This window comes from Xiphophorus couchianus, chromosome 19 (genome assembly GCF_001444195.1).
Source record: "Xiphophorus couchianus chromosome 19, X_couchianus-1.0, whole genome shotgun sequence".
Taxonomy (NCBI): domain Eukaryota; kingdom Metazoa; phylum Chordata; class Actinopteri; order Cyprinodontiformes; family Poeciliidae; genus Xiphophorus; species Xiphophorus couchianus.
The window spans coordinates 4,368,686-4,396,235 of record NC_040246.1 but is presented as its reverse complement, the minus strand read 5'-3'; the positions used below and the strand labels follow the sequence as shown (position 1 = coordinate 4,396,235).

General features: G+C 39.5%; 3 protein-coding genes across 20 annotated transcripts in view; 2 read left to right on the top strand and 1 right to left on the bottom strand.

The window, feature by feature from the left end:
* syne1b (spectrin repeat containing, nuclear envelope 1b) overlaps positions 1-16,637 on the top strand; it is a 99,755-nt gene extending 83,118 nt beyond the window's left edge. For 12 of the 16 annotated variants that reach the window (XM_028000686.1, XM_028000699.1, XM_028000682.1 and 9 more), the window contains 19 exons: positions 955-1,113; positions 1,443-1,609; positions 1,707-1,869; positions 2,192-2,379; positions 2,490-2,640; positions 2,809-2,991; positions 3,183-3,320; positions 3,523-3,714; positions 3,806-4,133; positions 5,101-5,169; positions 5,831-5,958; positions 8,031-8,157; positions 8,421-8,632; positions 8,775-8,975; positions 9,047-9,175; positions 9,265-9,477; positions 10,439-10,531; positions 12,034-12,092; positions 15,693-16,637. In XM_028000686.1, coding sequence (XP_027856487.1) covers positions 955-1,113; positions 1,443-1,609; positions 1,707-1,869; positions 2,192-2,379; positions 2,490-2,640; positions 2,809-2,991; positions 3,183-3,320; positions 3,523-3,714; positions 3,806-4,133; positions 5,101-5,169; positions 5,831-5,958; positions 8,031-8,157; positions 8,421-8,632; positions 8,775-8,975; positions 9,047-9,175; positions 9,265-9,477; positions 10,439-10,531; positions 12,034-12,092; positions 15,693-15,936 — 3,144 coding nt within the window. In that variant the 3' untranslated portion in view covers positions 15,937-16,637. The remainder of the gene's footprint in view (positions 1-954; positions 1,114-1,442; positions 1,610-1,706; positions 1,870-2,191; positions 2,380-2,489; positions 2,641-2,808; positions 2,992-3,182; positions 3,321-3,522; positions 3,715-3,805; positions 4,134-5,100; positions 5,170-5,830; positions 5,959-8,030; positions 8,158-8,420; positions 8,633-8,774; positions 8,976-9,046; positions 9,176-9,264; positions 9,478-10,438; positions 10,532-12,033; positions 12,093-15,692) is intronic. The other 4 variants (XM_028000698.1, XM_028000689.1, XM_028000695.1 and 1 more) reach the window with 3 other exon arrangements.
* Positions 16,242-21,149, bottom strand: ccdc170 (coiled-coil domain containing 170). Its single transcript, XM_028000701.1, is given in 8 exon segments — positions 16,242-17,017; positions 18,071-18,253; positions 18,479-18,736; positions 19,095-19,180; positions 19,183-19,258; positions 19,345-19,554; positions 20,334-20,615; positions 20,809-21,149. Coding segments are annotated over 8 exon segments (1,650 nt in total). The 5' UTR covers positions 21,112-21,149; the 3' UTR covers positions 16,242-16,765.
* Positions 21,150-22,193: 1,044 nt separating this feature from the next.
* Positions 22,194-27,375, top strand: rmnd1 (required for meiotic nuclear division 1 homolog). 3 transcript variants are annotated; one of them, XR_003593365.1, is made up of 13 exons: positions 22,234-22,430; positions 22,633-23,099; positions 23,181-23,286; positions 23,383-23,458; positions 24,820-24,859; positions 24,948-25,048; positions 25,134-25,240; positions 25,379-25,443; positions 25,542-25,618; positions 25,856-25,976; positions 26,068-26,184; positions 26,698-26,800; positions 26,973-27,375. XR_003593365.1 is itself a non-coding variant. In XM_028000759.1 (12 exons), exons 2-12 carry the CDS (start codon positions 22,653-22,655, stop codon positions 26,728-26,730), a joined length of 1,290 nt encoding a protein of 429 aa, XP_027856560.1. In that variant the 5' UTR covers positions 22,194-22,302; positions 22,633-22,652; the 3' UTR covers positions 26,731-27,375. The 3 variants fall into 3 exon arrangements, 2 of the variants coding, with proteins under 2 accessions (XP_027856560.1, XP_027856559.1); XM_028000759.1 differs by having other exon boundaries at positions 22,194-22,302; positions 26,698-27,375; XM_028000758.1 differs by having other exon boundaries at positions 22,194-22,430; positions 26,698-27,375.
* The last annotated feature ends 175 nt before the right edge of the window (positions 27,376-27,550 follow it).

The window sequence follows — 27,550 nt, the reverse complement described above, 5'->3', positions numbered from 1 at the left end:
CTTTGCCTTTTTCAAAGATATTTTTGTTATAACCACAAACATCAATGGGTTTTATTATGCTAGCCGATAGGCTCTTATATACCAACTTATAAGGTAGTGCATGCTTGTTACAGAAGAAAACTATATGCTTTTTTGTTTTGTATTCTGTTTTTAAGAAAAAGTCTGGTATGCTAGACATTCATTTGATTTCAGCCAAGCTTTGAACATCTAATTGAAAGGTGGTTTTACAGAGAACTGACTCTGACACACTTTTCAGATTTTTATTTGTTAAAGAGTTTGAAAACCATGTGTAATTTTACTGTAGATAGAATTTTGTTATAATTTTGCAGTACTTTGTGTTGGTCACTAATGCAGTACATATTACTAGGATGACATATGACATATTGATGAGTATGTAGTCCCTCAGGAAACCACAAGGTGTTGCTAATGTCAAAACTTTAATAAAAGATAAAAATAAATGTACAGGTAACTAAGATGAACGTTGATCCACAGTCACCATTACATCATGCTACCATTCATAATATAGGTTTAAAAATAGGGAATAGACTATAGTATTTATATGGTGGTTATTTGTTTAGTTTATTTATTTATTTATTTTTTTTGAACAAGGGTTTCAAACCGATGACAGTTTCTTTTTACAGATCTTTGTTCATGTTTCTGTCTCTGGCTGCGCCATTGCAAAGTTAGAGCGTTGCTGAAACCTCAAGATTTTCTGCTTTGAGTTGCTTCCTGTGCTTCATAGATAAAATTGCTCTCACAGGAAGCTCAGAAGCACAAACGCGTTGTGAAACGCAAATGGCAGTCATGTTTCAACGATTTCTGTAACACTGCTTCCTTTTTTGGCTTTTCGTGTTTTGTTTGCATGTCTTAGCATGACATGCATTGGTTTGTTGCTTTTATGGACTAGGCTAAGTTGTGTAGGTCGACTTCACATGCGGTGCTGTGCTTCTGCAGCTTTCCCTGCGCAGGCAGCAGGTGAGCGTGAAGCTGAATGAGTGGACCGTTTTCACCGAGAAGTACAAGGAGCTGTGTGAGTGGCTGACCAACATGGAGAATAAGGTGGCCCAAAATGGAGACATCAGCATTGAGGAGATGATCGAGAAGCTCCACAAGGTATGGAGATGTGTCAGCCGATGAGTGCAGACGTTTTCACTTTGTGTGCCATTTATATAAATGTTTAGATCAGATTGTTTTTTTAATACTTCATTATGGAACTACAGCAGTCTTGTAAATATGAAGCTGTTCCTCATGTCTAGCTATTTTATTACATTTCTCAGCATTTTTACTTTTATGCATGTCTTAATTGTTGCAAGCCTTTGTGGCTGTTTTTAAAAAAATTATTTTCAAGTCATACACCAGAACTGTCCCAGTCGTAAAACCCGTGTTTAAAGTGTTAATTTTTTTTTTTTTTAATTGCCTGATTGTTTTGAATTATATTGCAGGATTACCAGGAGGAGATCACAGTTGCAGAGGAGAATAAGAAGCATTTGCATTGGCTTGGAGAGCGCCTGGCCAAGGCCAGTCATCAGACTAAAGCAACTGAAATTGAACAAAAACTCAACAAAGTCAGCGACCGCTGGCAGCATCTCTTGGATCTCATTGGAGCTCGGTAAAGAGACATTAGCATTTACAGATGGAAGTGTTTTTACCTTCATTCTCTGCTGGAATATTTAGTTTGTAATTATACTGGAAACTAATGTCAACAGAGTGAAGAAGCTGAAGGAAACGTTGGTCGCCGTGCAGCAGCTGGATAAGAACATGAACAGCCTGCGCTCTTGGCTCGCCCACATCGAGGCGGAGCTTTCTAAACCCATCGCCTACGACTCCTGCGACTTCCACGAGATTCAGAGGAAGCTCGATCTGCAGCAGGTGTGTGTTTTTAAGTGATCAATGATAGGAAATATTGCACAGAGCAGCTGTGGCTTTGTTTATCGTATTGCTTACATCTACCTGTTTATCTAATTTGTCTGTTAAATAAGGGAGAAGCAAGCATCGAATTTTACTTTTGAATAAAAACAAAAATATAAAACTAAATTCTTTTAAATTAAACCAAATTACTACAAAATCAAGTAAGACTTTACCTAACAAAAATTTTGCAAATAATTGTATCTCTTTCTTGGTTATTTCTTCGCTGCTACCTGTCAATTTTTTAATACAAGTATAAATGTATACATATTTTTTTAACCATCAGGAGCTTCAGCGTGACATAGAGAAGCACAGCACCGGAGTGGCTTCTGTGCTGAATTTATGTGAGGTACTTCTGCACGACTGTGATGCTTGTGCCACCGACGCGGAGTGTGACTCAATCCAGCAGGCGACACGGAGCCTTGATCGCCGCTGGAGGAGCATCTGTGCCTTGTCCATGGAGAGGAGATTAAAGTAATCAGTCATATTATCACATAAATAGAAACAGATACCTTGGCTGTCTAACAAGTTCCTCTCTTTAATCAGAATTGTTGTTCCTATTTTCTGGAATTATCCTCTTTTAGGATTGAGGAGACGTGGCGTTTATGGCAGAAATTTCTGGAAGACTTTGCACGTTTTGAGGAGTGGCTGGCCACTTCAGAGAAAACTGCGGCTTTGCCCAACTCATCTGGTGTGCTGTACACAGTAGCCAAGGAGGAGCTGAAGAAATTTGAGGTACATCAACATTCCTGTGCACTGCATTACTTTTCTATGGAATATTTTAATATTAAACTAGGCAGCAAGTGCTAATGTGCTTGAGCTGTTTTGCAAGAAAACAATTGAGACGCATTCAGACGCATATTCTAATTTACTGAATATGGCTGTATGTTTGTGTTTCTGCAGGCCTTCCAGAGACAAGTTCATGAAAGCCTTACCCAGCTCGAATTAATCAACAAGCAATATCGTCGCCTGGCCAGAGAAAACCGCACAGACGCCTCGTGTCGTCTGAGGGAAATGGCTCACGATGCCAATCAGCGATGGGACAACCTGCAGAAAAGGGTGGCATCCATCCTTCGCAGGCTCAAGGCACGATATGCTTTTCCTTTTCATAAAATTATATTTTTATAATTACTAGCTTCACTTATTTTTATCAACAAGTTGATCAAACATAAAGGCTTTGTTGAACTTAGCACACTGGATACTGCACGAGTAAATATTTTTATTTTGTGTAATAGTATAAAAGTGGTGTAACGTTTTAATTTTTTCAATTAATGCAGCACTTTATAAATCAGAGAGAGGAGTTTGAGACGGCCAGAGACGGCATCTTAGTTTGGCTGACAGAGATGGACCTTCAGCTGACGAACATTGAGCATTTCTCAGAGTGTGACATTCAAGCCAAGATCAAACAACTCAGGGTAAGTTTATCTCAGTTATTTGAGAATAATGTAGAATTGTACAAATGACTAAGGTATAGTATAGTATGGTAATGCAGATTAGAAGTAACTATAGCAGGTACCTCTTAAAAATGCGTTTTGAACAGTTGAGACACCCCTCATTTAAAAATGTTAAGATCTTGATAAATGATTTTGACTAAAACTATCATTTGACCCCCACCAGTCGTTCCAGCAGGAGATTTCTCTGACGACAGCCAAGATTGAGCACATCTTCCACCAGGGGGAGGCACTGATAGAAAAAAGTGAGCCTCTGGATGCTGCGGTCATAGAGGAAGAACTGGAGGAGCTTCAGCGTTACTGTCAGGAAGTGTTTGGGCGAGTGGAGCGCTACTACAAAAAGCTCATTCGTCTTCCAGTAAGAGCTCAAAAAAAAGCTTTGCTATTAATAAACTGAAATTCGTTGCTCTTCACCAAACTGAAATTCTGTTTTTTGGGGGGGGTTTTAGCTTGCAGACGATGATACTGAAGTATCGTTCTCGGACCGTGAGCTTGAGCTGGACGAACCTGGAGATTTGTCCAGCTTACCGTGGAATGAACGTTTGGGGGATGGCTTCCTTTCACCCCTGCCCTCCTCCGGGCGCTCGGCCTCCCTGGCCGCCCAGCTTCGGGCCGAACGATCCGGCAGGGACACACCTGCGAGCGTGGATTCCATCCCCCTGGAGTGGGACCATGACTATGACCTGAGCCGTGGCCTTGAGAGTGCCAGCAGAGCCCTGAGAGAGCAGCAGAGCGAGGAGGGAGACTTCCTGCAGCGCCCCGCCTCTGGCCTGTCAGGTTAGTTACAGATGAATGAAATAATTTGAACATAAATTTAAATTACAGGCAGGAGCTTACACATTTCAAAATGTGCTGTGAAGGTTTTCCATTTCGCAACCTGTAAATCCAGAAAGCTACAAATATGGATCCAGTCATACGTTTTAAGTTATAAGTGTGGTTTAGGAAACAGAAAGTGACCTTACAAAAAATGTTGAAGTCAGAAGTACAGATACACAGGGATGATTTCCTGTTATTGCAAAAATTTGACTTTGTTTTAGCTTGTTATGATTTTTCTTTAATAACTATTAAATAGCGCTGAAATATTTTTTAGCACTCATTTGTTAAGTTTTTAAGAAGTAGAATCATTATTAGTGTTGTTTTAAAGCACCTTTAGCTTGAGATTAGCTTAGCTAGTGCAGCTAAAAGAGCTGTCTATTTGTGGAAATGCTCTGGGATTTAGCACAACTGAGAAATAAAAAAAAACTGCTAGCATTCCCAAATCTAATTGTTTGAGAGCAGACAGAGACAGAAAGCTCAGAGAGCAACAGCCTTCATGTTCTCTGCTGAAAGTTTTGCTCTCTCTCTCTCTTTTGCATCCTGAACGAGCCACAGACATTTCCCGACACATCGTAGAAAATACAGTTTTCTTTTAAATAGCTCCTTTTATCTCTCTGGTTTGTTTTAAACACCTCTGATACAAATTTTCTTCATTCAGTAACAACATACAAAGCGAAGATTGTTGTGGTTAGTGCCACCTGGCAGAGCATAGATTACATTGTTGATTGACACTCTGATTTCTTGGTGCATCTCTAAATAAAAGTGATTTCTCATAAGATCCTTCTTTCAATTGGATATTTCAGCAAACTCCATCTTCATATGATGTAATTCAGACTAAATACAGACAAATTCCTGGTTCATCTATTAATTTGGTAACACAGTGTGAAGCCCAGTGCTAAATGTTTGTACTGTACAATGTTTCTTCCAGATGTAGTGATTCCAGAGAGCCCTGAGGCCTTTGTTAAACTAACAGAGCAAACTCTGAGGTCCTCCACTGGTAGGCAAAAGCATAATGCATTTGTTTGGGCCCAGAAATAACTACTCCAAATAGCCCTGTAGCCCTCTCACCGGCTTGGTTGATTTGTGTTGATTTCACTTATACACCGTCACTAATAGTAGCTCTTTCTAACACCGTGGTATAGGGTGAATTCCATTTCCTCTGTAACTTCCTGCTCCCGGTTTTGGGTTCTCACTCAAAAGAACAGAAATGGAGTTCAGCCTAAATCTTCTTTCTAACTTGCTCTTTCATTTGACTTGCAGTGTTGCTGAGTAGCTAACCTGTTTGGATTCTTTTTATGTTTCAGAAAAGCATGTTTTTTTTTTTTGTTTATTTTGTCACAGTGAGCAACTTCTTTATTCTTTTTAAAGGATTGCAGATTTGTTTGCGCTTTTAAATGGTCGTTCTCATAAATTGAGGATCCTCCTCCTGATCCCAGCTGACCCTAAGACTTGAACTGTAGCAGACACCGCTAACTAGGCTGTCCGGAAAACCAATCTGCACTCCTCGTTTCTCATCTTTTACATTTTGTCGAGTTTTTCTCTGTCTAAACAGGTCCACGTTCTCTTGGTCTGTAAATCACTGTACATTTCAGATAATCACTTTGCATGGTTACTTGGCATGTTTACTTGAAGGTGATCAGTTCTTATTGTGTCAACAGGAGAGGCTGCCTCAGCAGATTCTCATATGCATCCTCTTGATGTCAGCCGTTCCCACCTGCAGCAATTGGACAGCAGTCGCAGCCGCACTCCTTTAAGCACAGAAACAGATGCATCATACATGGGCTACGTATGTCTCTCTCACAACTACATTCTCAATGTTGCATCTGATTATTTCCTTGATTTGCAAAAGTATTCATACCTCTGAAGTATGTTTTCCACATGTCATGTCACAGCTGAAAACTTCCATGTGTTTTATTTATTATATCAACAAAGTGAATAGAATAAAGTGCAAGTATTTCAAAACGTTTTACAAATTAAAACCTGAAATTTGAAAGGAAAAAAATAAATGCAACCGATTGCCCTCAGAAAGCAGCATTGTGAGGACCAAAAAACAAACCAGGAGAGACCAAAATGTGTTTAAGGGGGAAAAAATGAACTCTGCATGTTACGTTAAATACCTCATGTTGGTGGCATCATTATGCTGTGGGGATTCTTGGCTTTAGCGGGGACAGGAAAGCGGGTGTGATTGGATCAGAAGCTAGATAGAAATTTACCTCACAGCAGGACAAGAACTCTAAATATCCAGCCAAAGATTCAGTGGAATAGTTTAGATCACAGGTGTCAAACTCAAATCTGACCCTCCATAGTAAAAAGCCATAGACTCCAAATTATATCAATGAGTCTCCAGTTTTTCACAAATTCGCAACATTCACACAAAATCAACAGATCCCCACATTTTCTTTTTGATTTTTACTGCAAATTTTTCTCAACAATGGTCAAAAACATTGAGTTTAAGTTACTGCTGCCTCAGCCTTACTTGATGTCAAGTTATAGTCTGTGATTGATATGACAAGTAGCAAAAAGTCAAGTTTGACATTAGCGCAAAATTCCTTACAAATATTTATAAATTAGTACCACAAAATCTGCACACAAAAAATTTTGATTGCAAAAAACCCCAAAAGCAATCACAAAACCCTGGAGGAACTGATCAGCAATTATTTAATTTTAAGAAACACTTATTGAATGCTGAAAGAAACAGCTATTTATTACTATTTTAACAGTTGAATTGGTTTTATCAATACATTCTGGCACAATGTATTGATAAAACATTCAGATTTTTGATTTGGCCCAAAGTGAAAATGAGTTTGACACTCCTGGTTTAGATCTAACGCATTCAAGTGTTAGTATGGACTAGTCAAAGTCCAGACCAGAATCCAATTGATGCTATGTGGCAAAACTTAAAAAATTATGTTTACATATACTTTCTATTCAACTTGGCTTACTTTGAGAAGAATGGGAAAAATGGGAACATTTGTGAAAGCAAATTTCAAACATTGTGCAGTGTAGTAAAAGTTAGTCCTATAAAATCTCAGAGGGGTTGAATACATGTTCATGTTGCACTTTTCATATTTCTATGAGGAAAAAAAAACTTGCATTGTTTTCCTTCCACTTAATAATATTTGCATTTTAGAGTTGATCTATCAAATAAAATCCCAACTACTTTTGTAAAAGTTTGTGGCTATAACTTGACAAAACTTGGAAGAGTTAAAGAGGCGTGAATACTTTGTCAAGGTGTTCCTATGAAGTCATTTTTACCAGGTTAAAAAGTTATTTTCACCTAAAGGCAGTCTTTACGTTTAAAGGTATGTCAGGTTTATGCACCTAGAACATCAAAATACAGACACAAGGAAAGACAAGAGAGGGTTAGTTTCTTTTTACTCACGAGGAGAACGGACAGAGATAAACTCAAGTTACAATCTCGACCCGCTCTGAAAATACGTCCTGCCGCACCCTCTCTTTTTATTTCATTCATTCACGTTACATGCACGTTTCAGCTCTTATCAAAACATATGCAGCTGCAACGTGATTCACAGTTTCATAAGATAAACTAGAACATTTACTACGAACAGTATGACTGAATAAGGCTAATCAGCACCATTGCGCTATAAACTATCTTATTACAAACATGAAGAATAGGATGTCCTTCTGCTGAGCAGCTGTCTGATTAGAACAAGCTGGCGCCGGCTGTCTCTGCGTCCTTCAGCATGGCCTCCTTCAGCATACTCAGAAACATACTGATTAGTATTTCTATAGGTTATTATTTTAATTCTATCAAGGTAAATAATGGTATCATGGTAATAAGTGCTTGTTATAATAATCTGGTAGTTTTCTTCAAGCGAGTCTGTATTTACTCCGCAGATGCGACTGCTGGGTGAGTGTCGTGGCAGCATCGACACGGTGAAGAGGATGGGCTCTGAGCTGAAAGAGGAAGAGGATGCGGTGTCTGGACTGGCGGACCCAAGTAGCTCAGAGTCCCAGACTTCAGGTAATATAACAATAAAACCGAGATACCCACATGTTTTCAGCAACATCATGCTTCACAGTTTAGTTGTTCTGTATAATCCTGAATTATATATTTTTCTTTCTTTGTCAGTATCACAAAATACGAGCTAAGCTGCTGTGCTTCTTTCTCCCATCTGTGTGAAAATGCAGCACACACTCAAAATAAATGCTTTGTGTGGCATTATTGGGTTATATTTACCTTCATCAAATCTTTTCTGTTCTTTCCTGTTGCCCCCTTCGATCCAGGTGTGATTGAGCGCTGGGAGCTCCTGCAGGCTCAGGATCTCAGTAAAGAGATGCGCTCCAAGCAGAACCAGCAACAGTGGCAGCAGCTGAACTCTGACCTGAATAACATCTGGACTTGGCTGGGGGAAACGGAGGAAGAGCTGGAGCAGCAGCAAAAACTGGACGTCAGCACAGACATCCAGATAATTAAGCTCCGCATCAAAAAACTCAAGGTAATTAAATCAGATTCTTTTTTTTTTCGACATTATTTGCTCAATTTAATTATTTTAAACACTGAAAATCGTTCTGTTTTATTACTTTGTGTCCATGTTGCCTGATTTTCTCCTGCTCTATGATGTTTATGTTTGACTCCAGGAGCTGCAGAAGGCGTATGACAAGCGCAAGGCTATTGTACTTTCCATCAACCTGTGTAGTGCCGAGTTTCTGCAGACGGACACGGAGGAGTCCAGAGAGCTGCAGGCCAAACTGAAGGATATGAACAACAGCTGGGACAAACTGGGCAGCTCTTTGGACGAATGGAGGACTTCGCTACAGGAAGCTCTCATGCAATGTCAAGTAAGTGCATGTTGTCTTATTTATTTACGAATTTAACCAGCAGTTCCGTATTAACCATTTATGTCCCACAGGACTTTCATGAAATGAGTCACGGTCTGCTCCTCTGGTTGGAAAATATTGATCGCCGAAGGAATGAGATCGTCCCAATTGACCCGATCCAGGACAGCGATACCCTTCACGAACATCACAAGACACTCACGGTACAAAACAGTAAAGATTATTGTTTAGACATGTTACCTTTGCATTACATTTGCATATTTTAATTCAGTTTACGTCATAAATCCGACAGCAAATCCGCCAGGAGCTATTGGACTCGCAGCTGAAAGTGGCGCCACTGCAGGACATGTCCCTCCAGCTGCTGGTCAACTCTCAGGGCAGCGACTGCCTGGAGGCCAAGGAGAAGGTTCATGTCATCGGGAACCGCCTCAAGCTGCTGCTGAAGGAAGTGACCCGAGACCTCAGAGAGCTCTCCAGGACTCTGGACATCACAAGCAGCCAACAGGTACATCGACTCATTCGCATACAGTTACCTGCAAAATTATTCACATTTTATTTCACAACTGCAAATTTCAGGGGGTTTTATTGGCATTTTATCCATTAGATCATCATCAATCAGTGCATAAATTTGTGGTTCAAGGAAAATGATGAATTGGTGTCACATTTTCCACAAGTACAAATCCTGTATGTAGCATATGCGTTTTTGCTCATTCTTCCTTTCAAAAAAGCTAAAGCTCAGACTGCGTTAAAGCATTTTTTGCCATATTCTCAATTAGCTTTGGACATCATTTTTGACACATAAACATGTTTTTCTAAATTCTTCTATTCCCTCTTTTTGCTGGAGACAAGCATCCCCACAGCATAATCCTGCCACCACCATGTATGAGCTTATGCTACAACATATGGTGTGTTCAGGGTGATGGGCATTTTTTTTCTTTTTCTTTTTCTGCCAAATATGTTTAGGGGTGTCAGTGTAATGGGGTCTGAATACATATGCATACCAGATTTTTATTCATAAACTTCCACTTCAGTCCTGTTTTACTTTTTGTGGGTCTGTCAGATAAAATATCAACGTTTGTAGCTAGAGTGAAATGAAATGTTCCAGGTCTATAAACACTCCTACAAGCTTCTACATGTCTCGTTTGAATCTGTACAACCCTGATCTAAGATGTGACATGTTAAATTTTCCAACACGTTTCAGGTTTATTTGCTGCAGGAGAGTTTAAACTCAGTTACCCAACAGAAGAAGTTCACATTTTGTACCTCTATCAAAATAGTTTTTGCTCTTTGTAAGTCTTTTATTAAAAGGTCACGTGAAGTTATTAAACTCAAATGAATCCAATCAAATCAGATTTTTTGGCAAATGCTCAGCTCTGGTACACAGAAGGCCTAACATATTGTAATACCGCCGTCTTTGTGCTTCTGTCTTTGTATTTGCGGATGTTTTTTTTGTTGTTTATCTTCAGGATTTGTCTTCTTGGTCGTCTGCTGATGAGTTGGACACGTCTGGCTCCCTCAGTCCGGTATCAGGAAGGAGCACACCGAGTCGGTCGCGATCGGTAATGTTCACCTCTTGCTGTTTACGGAGTCCCAGTAGAAACAGATAACTCGTCTGTAACACAATGCCAAACGCCCCAGCAGCCCCGTCAATGGCCCAGTTCACTGGGTCTTCCCAGTATCTCTCCTTTAAATGTTTACACACCGCCATACCCTTTTATACCATTTAAGTCCCAAACCCCTTTCAAACCATTTAATATTCCTGCATGTATCTTCCTTGGGAAACTGGGACGTTTTATTTTTACTTTTTGATGTTATTTTTTTTGTTCTTTGGTTCAAAACTTTTGTACTACCCTTCTCTCTTTTACTTTTCCTTCATTTCCATACTAAAACGTTTTCCCTAGAATTTCCCTCTAACTTCTTCTCCTCTGTACATTTATTTTAATTTCTATACGGTTAATCTCAGTCATACTGGCTGTGATGGAGTTGTTAAATCTACCAATGAGATTCTTTTTGAATTTGACAAAAACAATACCACGGTTGTCTTAGAAATGCCTTGCAAAAGGATTCATCCTTTGACCTTTTCCACATTTTGTTTTATTACAACCAAAAAATTCAATATATTTTGTTTGGGTGTTATGTGAAAGGTCAACAGAATGTAGTTCATACTTACGACCGGGAAGAAAAATGTGCACAAATAAAAATCTGAAGAGTGAGGTGTGCGTTTGTATCACTGAGTCAATACTTTGTAGGACCAACTTTAACTACCATTGTTGCACATCTGGTCTGAATTTTTTAACAGTTTGTCTTTATAACATAGTTTAAGCTCAGGCAGATTGAATGCCTGGCGTCCAATCTGTAATTTGTGAGAGTTGACAGGTTTCAAACTGGGTTATTTCCATTTTAGCACTGGTGATGTGTTTAGTTTCCAGCTCCAGATGTGTTTTTCTCCAGCATTGCTCTGTTTGTAGCTCCATTCATCCCTCCATCACTACTGATCAGCTTCCATTTCCTATATAAGCAAATGTTTTTCCAGGAGAATGTTCAGTAATCGACACTGTCTTTCCCTTTTACAAATATACACCACGTTGTGTTGTCCTATTGCATAAGATCCTAATGAAACATTGAAACTTGAAGTTGTGAAGTGACAGGATGTAGAAACGTCTTAGGGGTAAGGGTACTTTTGCAAGGCACAACAATAATATCAGAATACTATCAAGTCTGTCCAAATAAGGGTGCCACTGCTTTTATTGTGTCTTATTAATGTCACTGTTACCAAAAGAGAGTCATGCATCACATTGCCTGATGTGTAGCTTCGGATCTGCAGTCGCTTCCTCACAGGCGGAAGCCGTTCAAAGTAACCAAAAACACACTTTGAAAAAGCCAGATTCCTTGTTGTTATGAGTTACGAAATCTCTCATACTCATGTCTGATTTTTGTTCTTGTTTTTGCTGCTCTTCTTTCATTTTGGGTTGTCTTTTCATCAGTAGCTTTGTCTTGATTTGCGTGGACTGAAACATACTTTCTTTCTTTCACCCTCCCCTCCCCTGTTCATTGCAAACAGCAACGGGGCAAATGTAGTCTGTCACAGCCTGGACCGTCTGTGAGCAGTCCACACCACAGGTACCTTTTTGTTGCTTCTAGCACACCTAGAAGATAATGGAACTCCACCCATGATGCACTGGGAGGCTAGTCCGGGCTGCATTAGCATTAGTCCCTATTTCACGTGTTAACCCTTTTGCCGGCTCATGATAGTGAATTCCATCATCTTCTGCCAGTCTGGGTGCTCTGTGTAGGTTAGACGATGAGGTGAGCTGCAGGCCAAACATCCACCCAGGAAAGGGTTTTACGCGGAATAGGCTTCTTCTTCTTCTTGTGTCCTCGGCTGCTTATCTAATATACAGCTAACAACACTTCTCTCAAGCAAGCCAGCAAACTCCCCCTTTTTCTTTGAAGGTGTCGAGCCAATAAATGTCTGCAATGAACAATGCAAAAGCTGCAGCTTCCCTTTCTCTCTAGCGCTTTCACTCTTACCTCGTGTGTGTGCTGGTTCTTCACTGCTGCTTCTACCTCACTGACTTTCCATCTCTGTTCCTCAGTCTGTCATCTGTGCGTCTTGCCTCTCAGGCGTCCATTTGTGAGGCGTTAAAGGGAGACGTTTTGGTAACAACATAAGAAAACTTTATGTTGACCTTTAATAAGATTGCCTATGTGTTCACTGATCATATTATCCCTTGAAAACATGCTAATTTTTAGGAAGCATAGTGGAAATTTTTGTTCCCACTGCAGCCTGAAGTGACCCAATTCCCATTTTTTGTCAAATCAGTTTTTTGTTGTTGTTTTTTTTACCGTGGCTGTTCACATTTCCAAATATATGCGACCTGCATGTGTTCTCCAGTGTGAACGGAAAAACGACCTGAAAGAGTTTTGCCAACCCCCATAAAAAGAAGAAGTGCTCATCCATGTTTACTTACAGAAGTAAACATGGATGCTAACGGTGAAGCACATCTTGCGATTTTTAAGTTGTTGTCTGACTGGAGCAGCATATCAACAACTTAATCCTTATTTGGTAGCTGTTTTTCTTCCTGCTTCCGCCTATCAGGACCCAGAATAGTGATGTTTGTCGAGTGACAGTGACGTTCAGGTTGGATGAATGCGACCTGGGCGTTAGGCCGCGTATGAATCAGATACGTATCAGATATCCAAGTGGCCCGGGTCTTATTCGAAAAAAATCAGACCTGTGTGGTTCAGTGTTTTTTTGCATCGCTTTTTGTGAATGCGCATTCGGTGGCGAGGTAGGACCCCCGTGTAAACATTACAGTAAAACAAAGCCTAATGGTGCGTTCACACCAAACGCATTTTCGCGTCTGGTTTACATTCAAAGTCTATGTGGAGGCGCGTCGAGGCCAGCAGCTGCGCCGCGTTTCACGGGTCTAGTGCGGCGCAATTTGAACCGTTTGGAGTGTTTTGAGCGTTTGACTCATCAAGAGCGTCTGACAAATAGGCCGGCAACGAAAAACGACTGGAGCGATTTTGACACATCTGACGCGCCTCCACATAGACTTTGAATGTAAACCAGACGCGCGAAACTCTAAGTGTAGAGCAAAATGACAAGCGTCTGCATTCAATGTGCACACTCTGAACTTGAAGCATCGGACGCGTTTTTGATGTGAACGCACCATAACCATTGGCTTAGCAAGTCCTGTTAAGCTCTAGATGGGTTTAAGTTGATACAAAAAAAATAATTCTGTATTAACTTAATGTACATTTCTTTGACATAACGTCATTTCCAGAAAACAAACTATGGATTTAGCTAAAAGTAGCATAACATAATGGAGATAATTTGTTGACAATGGACTCTTTGGATCTTGTGGTGTATGGATTATTCTCCCCTCCCTCAGAAGCTGTAAAGTTCATCACGTTTGTTTTTGTGGGGTTGTTTCAGCGTTGAGCATTTTTAGGAATGTGACATCATTAAAATATACAGACGACGTTTACAAATCTCCAAGAACTGGAGCAGTGTGAAAAATATCACAAAGCAACAAGCTCTTGTTACATAGAATATTTTTTCCAAAGATGTCTGTGTGATTAATTCATTGAAGACTCCTTATAAAATTGACAAAGAGTTAAGTACTAATGAGAGTATAAATATTACTAATGTTTTCCTTAAGTTATATTTTTTTCCTTGTCCTAACTTATAACTTTTTATACCTGTTTAAACTTGTGCAGAGCTCTTAGGAATCAGCCTAATAAGATAACTCCATAATGCAAAGTTTATGACCCTGAAAGATTAAATAATTTCATCCTCAGTCTTTTACCAGGAACATTTGGATTCACTCAACAATGAGTGATGTATTTTACTACATGAGCAAGTCTTTTGGCTCCAGTCGTTTGTTTTTTCCATGTCTTTAGCGTATAAAATAGCAGCGCCTTGCAAAAGCATTCATGCACCTTCAACTACATATTTCACATTTTGTCACTTTTTAGTCATAAACTTATATGTATTCTCCTGGTCATGTGATATACCAACACAAAGTAGTTTGTAATTGTTAAGTGGAAGAAAAAATTTGAATGATTTTAACTTGTTTTCGCGACAACAAAAAAATATATCTAACATGTGAAGCACGCACTTGTATTTAGCTCACATAATTATATATTTTGTAGAGCCACCTCTCACTAGAATCAGAGCTGCGACTATTTTGAACTATGTTTAAAGTTAAAATTTTGAAATTCTCAATTTAATTTTGGTCTAGACTTTGACTGGGCCATTCTAACACATGACTATGCTTTTATTTAAACCATTCCATGGTAGCTCACCTGAGGTCTGTGGGGTTATTGTTTCACAGTAACCTCAGCTTCTCCAGTTTTATCCCTGACCAGTTCTCAGATCTTTAATTTGTTTTAAAAAAAAACAGAAAACCATTTTTACATTTCACTCTGCACTACCCTAAGTTGAGTTGGTCTGTCACATAGCATCCAAATTAAATGCATTTACTTTTTTAATATGACAAAATGTGAAAAGGTTAAAGTAGCATGAATTATTTTGCACTTTACTTTAAGCCACACTCAATGAAGTGAAGTATTTGTTTTCACCTATTTTTTTTTTTTTACAGAAGTTAGTTAAAATCCACAGTGTTAAAACAAAAATTTGTTTCAAGATGCTGCACTGCTCCTGCCATGGCATGCTTTGCACTTTTCTCCAGGATGAAACCTTTCAGAGTCAGCTCAGCTGATTCCTGCAGCATGCTTTTTTTTTTTTGTCTTTTTACTCTTAACACCTTCAGCAAAGGAATGCAAGCAAACATTAAGTGTATTTGTCTCCGCTTGAATACTGTTTTGTGACCGTCTTTGTTATCCTGTTTATCCACCAAGTTTCAGTCAGCATGTGCATCACAGAAGGAAACATTGTCACTTTCAGCCGAGTTCGCAGTAACTCTCAAATACGCCATCGTGCGGCTATTAAAGCATCAACATCCAGCAGCCATACTGCTGAAATGAGATCTTATTTGGATTGAAAACAGATTTCACACATGGAGAGAGGGATATTAAATTAGGAGTTATTATTATTTAAATTTGCAAGTTTAAAAATGTGGCTCATTCAGTTTGAGTTACATAGATTGTACAGTATTGTTGTGTTAGCAGTAGTGTAGTTGATGCTGTGTGTTTATTGGCTGTGGTCAGCTGACGCTCAGCCTCTGCCCGGATGTGAATGTGTGTGAGCAGGTCTCGCAGCGCCGCTGGATCCGCTTCCTGCCGTTCTGATCTGGACCTGGCGACGGCTCGCAGGTCCTCGTTCTGGCGCCGCGTCCTCTGGTTCGCGCTGCCTCTCCAGCTCCTCCTGCTCCTGCTGGTGGTCCTCGCCTTCCTGCTGCCGCTGGCCGAGGAGGACTACTGCACTCAGTCCAACAACTTTGCTCATTCCTTCTACCCGATGCTCAGCTACACTAAAGGGCCGCCTCCCGTGTAGGTCAGCAACGAGAACGCTCCGTAATTTGGCTTCCGTGGGACGGGAATGAACATTGTGCGCAGAAAAAAAATCTCTTTTTTGTGTGTGTAGCGCAGAAAATCAAGAATCGCACTACGTTAAGAAATGCTGCGTCATTTCGAGGTGTATTCTGGTTTAGCTCACAGTGGAGTTCTGCTGGATGGATTTACGGGTCCTTCATCGTGTATTTTTCTGGAGAACACTGTCAGTGGAAAGCACCAAAGTCAAAAGCTGGAAGATTGGCCTTGGGCAACAAAAAGGAACATGAAACGGTTTCATTGCGTTTATTTTTTTTTACCTGTGTTTTGGGCATGTGGTTTTAATATTTACTTTTATTTACTTACATCTACGACTGTGTTTGTGCTAAACTGTACGTTTTTAACTTGAACTACATCCATTCATGTCCATCTGTCAAGCCAAGTGTTTTGTGATCGGACACAAATCAAGCGTTTAACCTTTAACATCATGATCTTTTTACATTCTGCTTTTTATTTTTTCAAAACATCTGGTATCTTAAAGATCAAAACTATGACACATAGAACTAATGTATATTTTGTATGACTGTTGGTTGAGTATAAAATATATAAAAGTCCAGAATTATTTAACATGTGTACATAGTCAGAAGATTACTATGAAAAAAGATGTATATGCAACTACCAACAATAATGAATGCCAAATCCTCACTCCGAATCTTGTCTTTAATCTGATTTTTCTTTTGTCCATTTTATTAATGAAAATAACTTTAATGCCCTGGTTGCTAAATAACGTATTTGTCAGAATCTTAGGTGGCATTTGTTGTACATAAAGACCTTTAGATGGCAGCAAATGGAGAACCTGAGACAGAATCATCCGAGGTGGAACGACCTTCAGGAAGGTCTGGCAGCAGAGGAAGACTGTGGTGAGTGGAGCAATGGCAGGTTGTAGCGTCATGGTGATGGCAGACATGATGATGATGGCTGTGAAGAAGCTCCTCAAGCAGTTGGAAGATTTCATCGTTTGAAAGAGATAAAGATGTGGAGTTCAGGCCCAGCGTCTGAGAAACCTTTGACTGGAAATCCAGCAGCTAGAACGAGAGAAGAAAACGGCTGGTTTACTGTGAACGCAAACTTTACTCTAAATTAATAAGAGCCTTGCAAACCTTTCTTGATGTTTTTAGCGTTTTGTCACTTTTGTAAACGTTAGTGTTGTGATTCCGTGTGATAAACCAACACAATGTCAATGGCACACTTTAAAAACAAGAGCTGCACCAACAATCTTTACACATTTCTCTGCAACAGAAACAAGCAGTAATAATAAAGTAGAAACAATAATAAAAATCATCCCATAAAAGCACCGTGAAAGGCTTTACTTAACCAGAAATCCATGAAGTGAGTCATAAAGTTCTCCAATAAAATCTTAGAATGAATTTAATATGTAATGAAGTGAACACTGGTGTTATGAGTTCACATTTTCTTCAGCATTTATAAAAACATATGAATATGTGCACTTAAAGTAGCAAGTAAAGCAGGGAAGTTATTCACGGTTTCAATCTGAAGAAGAGAAAATAATCTGTTCACAAGACAAAAAAGCGTAACTTTTTGCTTATTTGCAAAAAGCTATGCAAGATCTGAGCTTACTGTGCAGAACACTTGATGAAACACAGTAGCAGTAGCATCATGCTGGGGGCATACTTTGTCTTTATAAGAACAGTAAAGATGGTCAGAGTTTATTAGAGGCTGAAAAAGACTTGAAACTGTTTAACTATCAACAACAGCCAATGTTGTATAGACGCTTGTTCACAGATTTCTGATAAAATGCAGCGCAGTTTGCAATTACGTGACAAAGTTTGAAAATGTTCAAGGTGTATGAAAGCTTTTGTGAAACACTGCAGACGGTTGAGAAGAAAGGTCAAATGTCTGTTATCTAACCAAAGTTGAAGTTTCTGACTTTGGACCAGTTTACTTAAAAAAAATTTTTTTAAATTAAGTTGTTTACAGAAGAATAGCCTTGGTTTCCCTCAAGCTTTCTGCCCTAACCTTGTGACTTTCCTCCACCGAGTCGAGAAAATGACTAAACAAAGAAATGAATCCATTGGCTCTGCTTCGTGGGGGAAATGTTACGACTGGACCTCACTCACCTCCCTCTGCCGTTCAGACAGCTGAGCCAGGCTGACTCTGAGGACGTCGAGCTGCTCTTGCTCCTCTCTCGTCTTCTTCTCCTGGTCCTGCAGGTCCGAGCTGACCATGCTCAGCTTCTTCTCCGCCTTCACCTTCCCGTTCAGCAGTGGATTCATCTTCAGCTTCTGCACGGTCTGACTCTGCTTAACGTGTTGAACACAGCGGAGACCCAAATGTGGATGTTTGTGCTTAGCCAAACGATGCTGACATTTCTTTAGGTTAGGTGAGTAACTGGCACTTGAATAGGTGCTCAAATTGTGTCAACATCAAGACTATTTATATACTTGATTCAAAATGATTTTAGAAGATGATCAATTTACAAGGTGTTACGAGGTAAAAGAGCCTCTAGAGTGGCTTCGAATCCCAACCTTTCTCCCCTCTACCTTGAGCTCGTTGGTGTGGGTGAGCTGGGCCTTGAGCTCAGTGTTGGACAGTTTGGTCGCCCTCAGTTCTCCCTGGACTCGCTCCAGCCTTTTTTTAAACTTCCGGTCCTCCAGAAGAGCGTCGTTTTGTTCTGCAGACAGGACAGATCGACTTCTCCTCTCCTCCTCCAGCTCTAAAACCTTTTTCCTCAAAAGCTGGACGTGGAGTTCTTTTCTGTCCAGCTGGTCCTTCTGGGACTTTACCTAAAAGGAATGAGCAAATTTTTTACTTTTGTTCAGAGAGGAAGCAAAAGAGTCAAGTCAGGTTTATTTGTTTGTGCAGCACCTTTCACCACCAATGTAGTAAAAAGTGCTTTGCATTATAAACACATTAAATAGTCAATTATTATGAAACAAGCAGTAAAGACTAGATTCTGTCATCAAAATCATCACATCAAATATTTTGATAAATGTCTCAGTTATTATCTAAAGCAACTTTTAGCCTTGATTTAAAGGAACTCTGTTCCGACCATCTTGCAGTTTTCTGGAAGTTTGTTCCAGATTAGAAGAGCATAAAAGCGTCAGAGAGAGTTTCTGAAGAAGTCAAAGCCTACAGTTTTACCTTCTGCTTTAAGCCGTATGTCTGCGTTTTGCTCTCCACCAGAGCAGCCGCCTCTTGCCTGTCAAGCTGTTCTGCGCGTGACCGGCGAGTTTCAGCCTCATGTCGAAGCCCAGGTCAGGGTCAATACCGTCGACCTTCATCGTCTCAGACAGCCGCTCCACAAACTCCTCATAGTGCGGAGAAATTGTGGTCCAAACACTCAAATGATTGGTTGGTTTTCCTCACTTTGACTCTCGTCTGCGTCAGTGGCTTCTCTCACTTGTTTGTTGCTGCGTCGTAGTTCGTCCCGATGCAGCCCTTCCTCCAGCCGCTCCGTCGCCAGACTCTGCAGTTGCCTCCTCAGGTCCTGGACTTGTTGCTCGGCAAGCTGAGCCCTCTGCAGCGTGCTGAGTTGGAGCGCCGTCAGCTTTTCCAGCTCCTCAGAGGTGTGACGCAATCTCATCTCTACCTGTGATACGGTCTGCAAAGCCGAGGAAGTCAACATTAATAGTTAGAAAAATGCTCATGGTGCAGGCGGTGCAGGGATTTCTTGACACATCTTGGAATATTTTTAATGAAAAACAGTAAGAACAATTCAAATACTGAATGAAATATGCTCAAGACTTTACTAATTCAAATTACAATAGCTTGCAATATAATGATGGATATAACAGTTACTTTGGCTAATTTCTAAATTATTCATAACCCGTGAACCTCTCTGTTGTCACATTACAAACATAAACTTCATTTTAAGTGATGGACCAACAAAAGTGAGTGTATTATAATGAAGAGAAATTAAAATAAACCATTCTGGATGTGCTGCTTTATCATTAGTGTATTTTTATTCTTCACAGAACAATTTAATTGTACTGAATAAAATTCACTAGTCGCTCGATTAAGAAGTAAGTGATCTGTTTGTACCGTAATTTAGGGGTTTCAGAGTGAAGTGGACCAAATACAAAAGCACGCCGCACATTTCAGATTTTTACTTGTAAATAAAGTATTAATTTTCCTTCCACTTTTCATATGTACACTACTTTGAGTTGGTCTATCAAAAAAATGAAATAAAAATATAAATATGTGAGGTTGTAAAGTGATAATGTGAAAAGATCGAAGGAAAATGAATAATTTTGCAAGGCGCTATAAAAAACTTCAAAAGTCACTCAAGAAGTGTAACAGCTAATTTGTGATGTCTTTGTTTTTTCCTCTGCAGCCTGAAAGAAAATTAAATCAAGAGGCTTATTTGTTGTAACTAGTCACCTTATTACAGAAGTTGTCCAGATGGTGCAAGACGTCTCTCTCTGTGGGCAGGAACTCCTGCTCAGTGTTCTCCTGCAGTAGACCAGCCACCTTCGCCAGGAACCGCTGAAGTTTCAATTCAGCCGCCTGGGCCTTGGACTTACACTCCTCCACCCGTTTCTCCAAACAGCAGGACTCTCGTCTGGCCGCCTCTATCACTCTCCTGCTGGCGTCAAGGCTTTCGCCTAAGGTCCGTTTCTCTGTCTCCACGCCCCTCCTTCCCACCACCAGGCCTTCCAACTCCTGAAAGAGCCAGCGTCACATTTAAAATTTAAATGCAAACTTTGAATTATGTTTTAAGTTTTAATCCATTTGTAACCAGCAAGTAAATGTTTTATTTGGTGAATAGGGAAGAAAACAGTGCAAAGTGCAGACAAAAAGGGGCAACTTTGAGAGTGAATGTGACTCTAAAACACATTGAAAATAGCATTTCTACCTCTTTGAGAGAATCAAGTGCTGCTGCACTGCTGGCTGTCTTCTTCTTCTCCTGATCCAGCTCTGCCATCCGCCTCTGCACCGTCTCTCTGCTGGCTTTACACTCCAGCTCACAAGATTTGACATTCTCCTCCAAAACAGCAGCCCTCATCCTCAGTCTCTCCTCCTTGTTAGACGGGTAACAGGGGCAAATGACACATTTCACAAATACTCTATACATTTTTCTTTTATTGGAGTCAGAAAGTTTCCAATAAAGAGAATTATAAACATACCTCATCGGAATTTTTAAAGATTTCCATGTCATAAGTTTAGCAGAAGAAGTGAGGGTGCAGAAGAAAGTTGTTTCTGTTGTATGAAGTTTCATGGCAACGTCAAACAGTATGTACATAGTTCAACCAGAGGGGGCGCTTTTATGTTAAATGCCTAAACAAAACATTTCAAAAGTCCCTCATTATTTCTATGAGGCTCTTGCTAATACAAATAAATAATATGCAGCGCATAACTTCACCATAATAATGTTAAATATAAGCACAAATCCTTCTAAGTTAAGAATACGCATCTTTTTTGTCACATAACTTATCATAAACGGGTGTTTCAGCTTTCACCGCGACTCTGTGCTGGTGTCTTTGCGCTTCTATACAGTGTTTTAACGTAACAAGTTGCGTTCAAGTACAACCAGAGTGACTTTACTCCGTATTCTAACGCAGATATCACCTGTTTTGATTGTTACCAGATATTAACCTTAATTAAAAAAAATTGTAGAAAAAAAGATTTAACAAAACCAAACGTAAAAAAGATGTTCCTGAGGTTGAGTTTCTGTATGACGAATAGTAAAGTGAAATCAAAAATTATGAATCTTCTAATATAACCAGCACATTTCTCCACACTAGAAATGTGTGGAGAAACACTGAAACACTGAAGTGGCCCGGTCAGGGTTCAATCTCGAAAAGTTTAAATAATTTTTTAAATGCAACTTTCAATAACAAATAAAACATTTTTCTATCATTATTATTATTATTATTATTACTGATTCCCATTTCATTTTTTGTCCCTTCATCGTTTAAAGCCTATCTCGTTTCTTATCACAAACAAACGTTTTGCATTAACATATTTTTTCATGTAAACATTCATAAATATAATCAAGGTCGGAGTAACATAAATTTTGCACGAGTTGACTTGAATGCACCGTGAAGTTTAAAATGCAGCCTTAAAATGTCGTGTAGAATCGCAAGTGGTGGTAAAAAGCATTTTGACATATGGCGTATTAATTATTATTTTTGTGTGATATGAACAAATATGGCACATATAGGGTCATTACCGCGCCTCATTGTAGGACCCATGTCAGAGTTATTCATGTAGTTTTAACATGAACTTGAGGCTGTGAGGTTTACCTGCAAGTCAAGACTCTGGACCTACAACACCCACCTGAATACGTCACGCTACACAGGAAGTGGGGAACAACATCAGCTTGTGCGAGGAGAAACACGCCTCCTGGGTCAGTCACATTTTCTGTCAGACAATTTGAGAAAGTTTATGGTTTTCTTTTAACACTTCGTTATCACTTACTGCTGTTTAACCACATTATCTCTGGCTTGTTTCGAGACGCTGCGTTTTCCGTCCCCGGTAAGCTAAAGGCTAATGTTGCACGGTGGCTTTTAGCATGTTGTTAGCATGTTTTCAGAGGTTATTACCTGCTCTGAACTGTCGTAGTTTTTACTGTGAGCTTATTTAAATTTTTATTTACAATCTGAGCCACTCAGGTTGACTTATTCTTGTTCCTACTTTCTGTGTTTTTGTTTATTTCTCTTCCCCCCTTATATTGCAGAAAACCTTTGCATCAGAAAGATGCTTCTTCGGACATTGTGGTCGAGACTGGGAGCTCGGCAGCTTGCTGGGAGCAGACCAGTCTGTACTGTTTCTTCAACCACTCTTACCCAATGTTTGAAGCCCAGCAACAACGAATCTACCCCAAGGATTCACTCCTGGGCATCTACAAATAAAATAACCTTTTATTTAAACACATTTAACCAGCAGTGCATGCATAAAACACATGTTCATCCTGCTATCGCTGGATTTAATAATTATTATAGTGTTCCTCTTTTAACTCTCCCTGGGACACCTATACACTGCAGATGCGACCAGGCTCGTTTTTATTCATCTAATATTGTAAAGTCAGTGCTAAAGCCAACCTTAAAACCAGTAATAGTGCCTCCTAAAGGAAAACGACCTCCTAAAGGCCCACGAACTAAACAGCCTTCTCGGTCCAACCAGCCTTCAAAGAAAGAGGATGAGGTGATGAAGTTAGTCATTGTTTGTTTTTCCATCTGTTGCTGCCTGGCTCAGTCATTCATTCAGGTGTTATTTTGTCTGCAGGATATGATGCAATGCATAGCCTTTGCAACAGCAGACCAGTATCATTTGCCAACACTTAGCCATGACCTGATAAACCACGGCTTTCAAGAAATAGATTTACCAAGAGGTATGAGCCAAGCAGCTATTATATCACAGCTCAGCTCAGCAGGGGGATTGAGGAACGCTGCTATGAGTTCTTCTCACTGTCCTGTTTTTATTTCAGATGCATCAAATGTCCTGGTGATAAGCACCGAAAACGCTGCTAAAGTAGACGACGATGCTCTCATTTTTTTCTTCAGGTAGAAACGACAAGCTTTTTTTTTTTTTTTTTTTTTTTTACATCTTTCTATACTTTATTGTATATTTTTATATTAAAATATCAGACAGTGACGGCGTCATTGAAAATATTAAACACATTCATCGTCTTGTTGAATATCATTTTAATTGTGGACTTCATGAGAGCCACAGTTTGACCACACTGAGGTTGAAATGATGATACAACAAACAACCTTACTGAGTTTCAAGGTAAAGAGTTGGGTTCGCAAATTAAAATTTATTTTATTTTCCTAATCTTTAAATACATAAACATATAAATATGAGCCCTAATATGTACATGCAGCCCCGTTAATGTTTAGATAAACATCTCACCTACACACATTTTATAGCCAGTAACTACCTCCAAGCATTATTATGCCTTTTTATTTAGATTTTGTGGTGACATTGGCCTTTATTAGTTATATATTATGTAATATTGATAATAGAAATATCAGACAGAGAAGGGAGAGAGACTAAATGTCTCCTGGGGCAGAAGAGATAAAGACTGAGCTATTTAGCCACATTGACTAGAAGTGTGTTTAGGGAATCTGAGGTAAGGCTTTTAATTCAAAGGACACACAAACCGTCAAGCATGGCGGTGGCAGTGTCATGCTGAGGGGTTATTTAGCTGCCACTGTCACAGGTGCATTGTACTAAATGGTTTGAGTAATGACGAAGGAGGATTACCTTAAATTTCTTTTACTTAACTTCAAATGCACAACTAGTTGGTCGAAACCTGGACACCTTTTACGGGTTCTGGAAAGACTAAACACACATCAGCTCTGGTTTAGGAAAGATAGAGCAGTTTGACATTCAGTATTTAGAATTAACAAAATTTTTCTGTTGAAAATGTGTGAACTTTACTCAAAAGCACAAAACAAGGCCGATTAAATGAGATTTACTTCGTCAAATTTCTAGCCAGTATTAAACTGGGATCTTGCTGGTTTCTACAAAAACATTCCCTGCAACAAACCCAGAGACATTTAGCCACATATTCATGTTTGTGTTGAGCATTTGGGTATAAGTTTGTGAGAATGAGAGACGTTCTGCTCAAGCTGTAAAATCAATAATTGGGATTGTTTGTTGTGTCGTCATTTTACCCTGGAAAAAGAAATGTTAGAATAAGTCATTAAACGCCAATACATCTATACATTTTCTGTGAACATTTCATCAAGATTGTATAGCTTGGTCTAAAACATAACCTGTGTAAAATTAAATTATAGTTTGAATCAACTGGAAAAGAAGAAACTCTTGTGGAAATTAGTTTTCTATCATTTTCTGATTCTCAGTGTGAGCCTTATTTTTTTGGAAATCTTTGTTCTGACGTTCTAAATCTGAATTTCAGGGAAGGATCTGTTGTTTTCTGGAATGTCGAGGAGAAAGAGGTAAACATTACCTTTAACGCTTCCAAACTGAACCAATTTCTAAATCACATCACCTATTGACAACAGCGTTTGTTCTCATTTTGTGCAGATGAAAAAGGTTTTGAGGTTACTGGAGCATCATGAGATCCAGCCTTACGAAGTGGCTTTAGTTCACTGGGAAAACGAGGAGATCAACTACACTGTTGGAGAGTACGACGTGCTTCAATGTCAGATGGGATTGTTGGTGTTCCTTGAATGCTTGCTGCTCATTAAAACATTTCAATCTTTTCCTCAGAGGAAACACAAAGCTGGAGAGAGGCAACTTCATTCTTAGTTACGACATGGATCAACAAGAGGCTGTCCTGAAAAAATTTGCATTTTCAAATGCTCTCTGTCTGTCTGGTGAGCGTTTGTGTTGAGTTCACCTGACAGCTCAACACAAACTGTCAGGTGAACCCGAAGCTACTGACTTGCTTTGGGTTTTGGTTTTACACACTTTTTACTCTTAGTTCTTTTATTGTTTGTTTGTTTGTTTTTCAGTAAAGTTGGCGATATGGGAGGTGGCTTTGGACAACTTTGTAGAGTCAATTCAGTCAATCCCAGAGGTACAATGGACAAGATGGAGAGACACTTTATGCATATTTTATTACAAGTAATGCCAGCTATTTGAAAATTTAAATGCAAAGTCTTTTGTTTTGCTTAGATGCTGAAGTCTGGCAGAAGAATCAAACTATCTTCTGCTGAGGTTATGCAGAAGATTGGAGAGCTATTTACGTTGAGGTAAATTCATTTTTCTCCAAACAGCGGCTCACTCGTTTTCTATTTCATTTTTACGACTTAAGAGAAAGCCGAAGGTTTCCAATCACTCGTGGCGCCAGCCTCTTCACTTGCTTTACTATTTTTACCATTTCAGGATTGAGGTAGTGCCCGTCTGTGCCGTCTCGTTTAACGTTGCCCGCCTCTGGCATGACCATAGCTTTAATAATTTTTGCTCTCTGTCTCCTGCTCCTCCGACAGACATTGCATCAACCTGAGGTCCGACCTTCTCCTCACTCCCGATTTCTACTGGGACCGAGAAAACTTAGAAAAGCTCTACGACAAGACGTGCCAGTTCCTGAGCATCAACCGCAGAGTCAACGTAAATACAGTTGCAGAGCTCAGATAAGTCATGAATAAGAGCCGTAGTGAGACATTAAGCCCCCTTCTTTGTGCGTTACTGTCATTTGTAGGTTGTGAACGAGAAGCTGGAGCATTGCTCGCAGCTGACAGACCTGATGAGGAGCCACTTGAGTGAAAAGCACAGCTTAAGGTTGGAGTGGATGATAGTCATCCTCATTACCATTGAGGTAAAGTGGGTTTACTTCACCCCTTTATTTAGAGTAAAAAAGGATTTGTTCATTTTGTTAAAACTACAAATTCTAGATTTTTGGGATTTTATGTTGAAATACCAACACAAAGGAGTGAGAAGAAAGGGAATTTGTCGTCTGTCCCCTCTATTCTGAGACTCCTAAGTAAAATCCAGTGCAACAAATTGCTGTCAGAAGTAACCTAATTGTTACATGGAGTCCACTTGTGTGTAATTTAACCTCAGTTGGACTAATGTGCAAATATTTCGAGTACAAATTCCTGTCTTTCGATGTGCAAAACTAGCAGGGGAAAAACACTTCCAGCTGTAAAGGTTGTTTGAAAGCTGTTTACTTTTCTCTCTACTTCGCATTTCTGCACTGCAATGTGTCGGTCTACCAAATAAAATCTCAATTAAATAGACGGTTTATGTCACAAAATGCAAAAAAGGTTTTACAAAAGCACTGCTTAACATCTCTCCTGTATGATTAATCTGTGCCTTGTTCTCCTTGAAGGTGATGTTTGAACTCGCAAAAATGATCTTCTAACCTGCTGACCACAGAAAGCACAAATCTATGAGTGACATTAGAGACTTCAAGGGAAGAATGCTGTGCTCAGGTATTCATTCACTGGTATTTCACAACAAATCACAGATGCAACCTTAAAATGTCAAGGGGACCCGATTAGTTTTAGGTTTGTTACTCTTTCAACAAAGGGACACTTCTCAAACGCACAATTTACTTATAAATACGTCCATTCATCCATTGCTCACTCTCGCATATCCTTTCAGGGTGGATTGGAGCCGAGCCTGGCGTCTGTTCAGATTTTTGTTCAAACTTGTTGAGTATTTGACTATATTTGTATTTAAATTTTAAGAGAATTATGAGGTCACGCTCACCTTTACTGAAAACGTTATTCTTGTGACTCATTCGTGTTTAAAAGAAAGAAGAATAAATTCTTATACGAATGTATCTGCTCCTATTTGGTGACTCGACAAAAAGCATGTGTGCTGTTCTGGACGTTTTTATATGAAGAGCACTGTTTGAATGTAAAACATGAGTACTAATAATCTGTTAAACTGACAGCTGAATAAGACGTTTCAATAACACAGGAGATTCAGGATATGTGCAGGTATTATTTTATTCAAATAAAACAGTGTTTTGATAATAAAATCTTGCTGATACATGAATAAAGGCATCTCAGGGTTGTGTTTTAGATCTCGCTACTTTTGACACGTGACAAATTCTTTGAAATCAGAATACATGTAATACATGTAATACATACAGAATACATGGAATGAAAGGAAGAAAGAAGAAAACAACAGTGTGTTTTGTTTTTTCCTTCAGCTTGAATACATAGCTGATTGTA

Bases quoted from the DNA above. Each gene is read 5' to 3' on its own strand.
- rmnd1 (XM_028000759.1), top strand. From the start codon at position 22,653: ATGCTTCTTCGGACATTGTGGTCGAGACTGGGAGCTCGGCAGCTTGCT. The intron at 23,459-24,819 runs GTAGAAACGACA...TCTGAATTTCAG, and splicing joins GCTCTCATTTTTTTCTTCAG to GGAAGGATCTGTTGTTTTCT. The intron at 25,444-25,541 runs GTACAATGGACA...TGTTTTGCTTAG, and splicing joins CAATTCAGTCAATCCCAGAG to ATGCTGAAGTCTGGCAGAAG.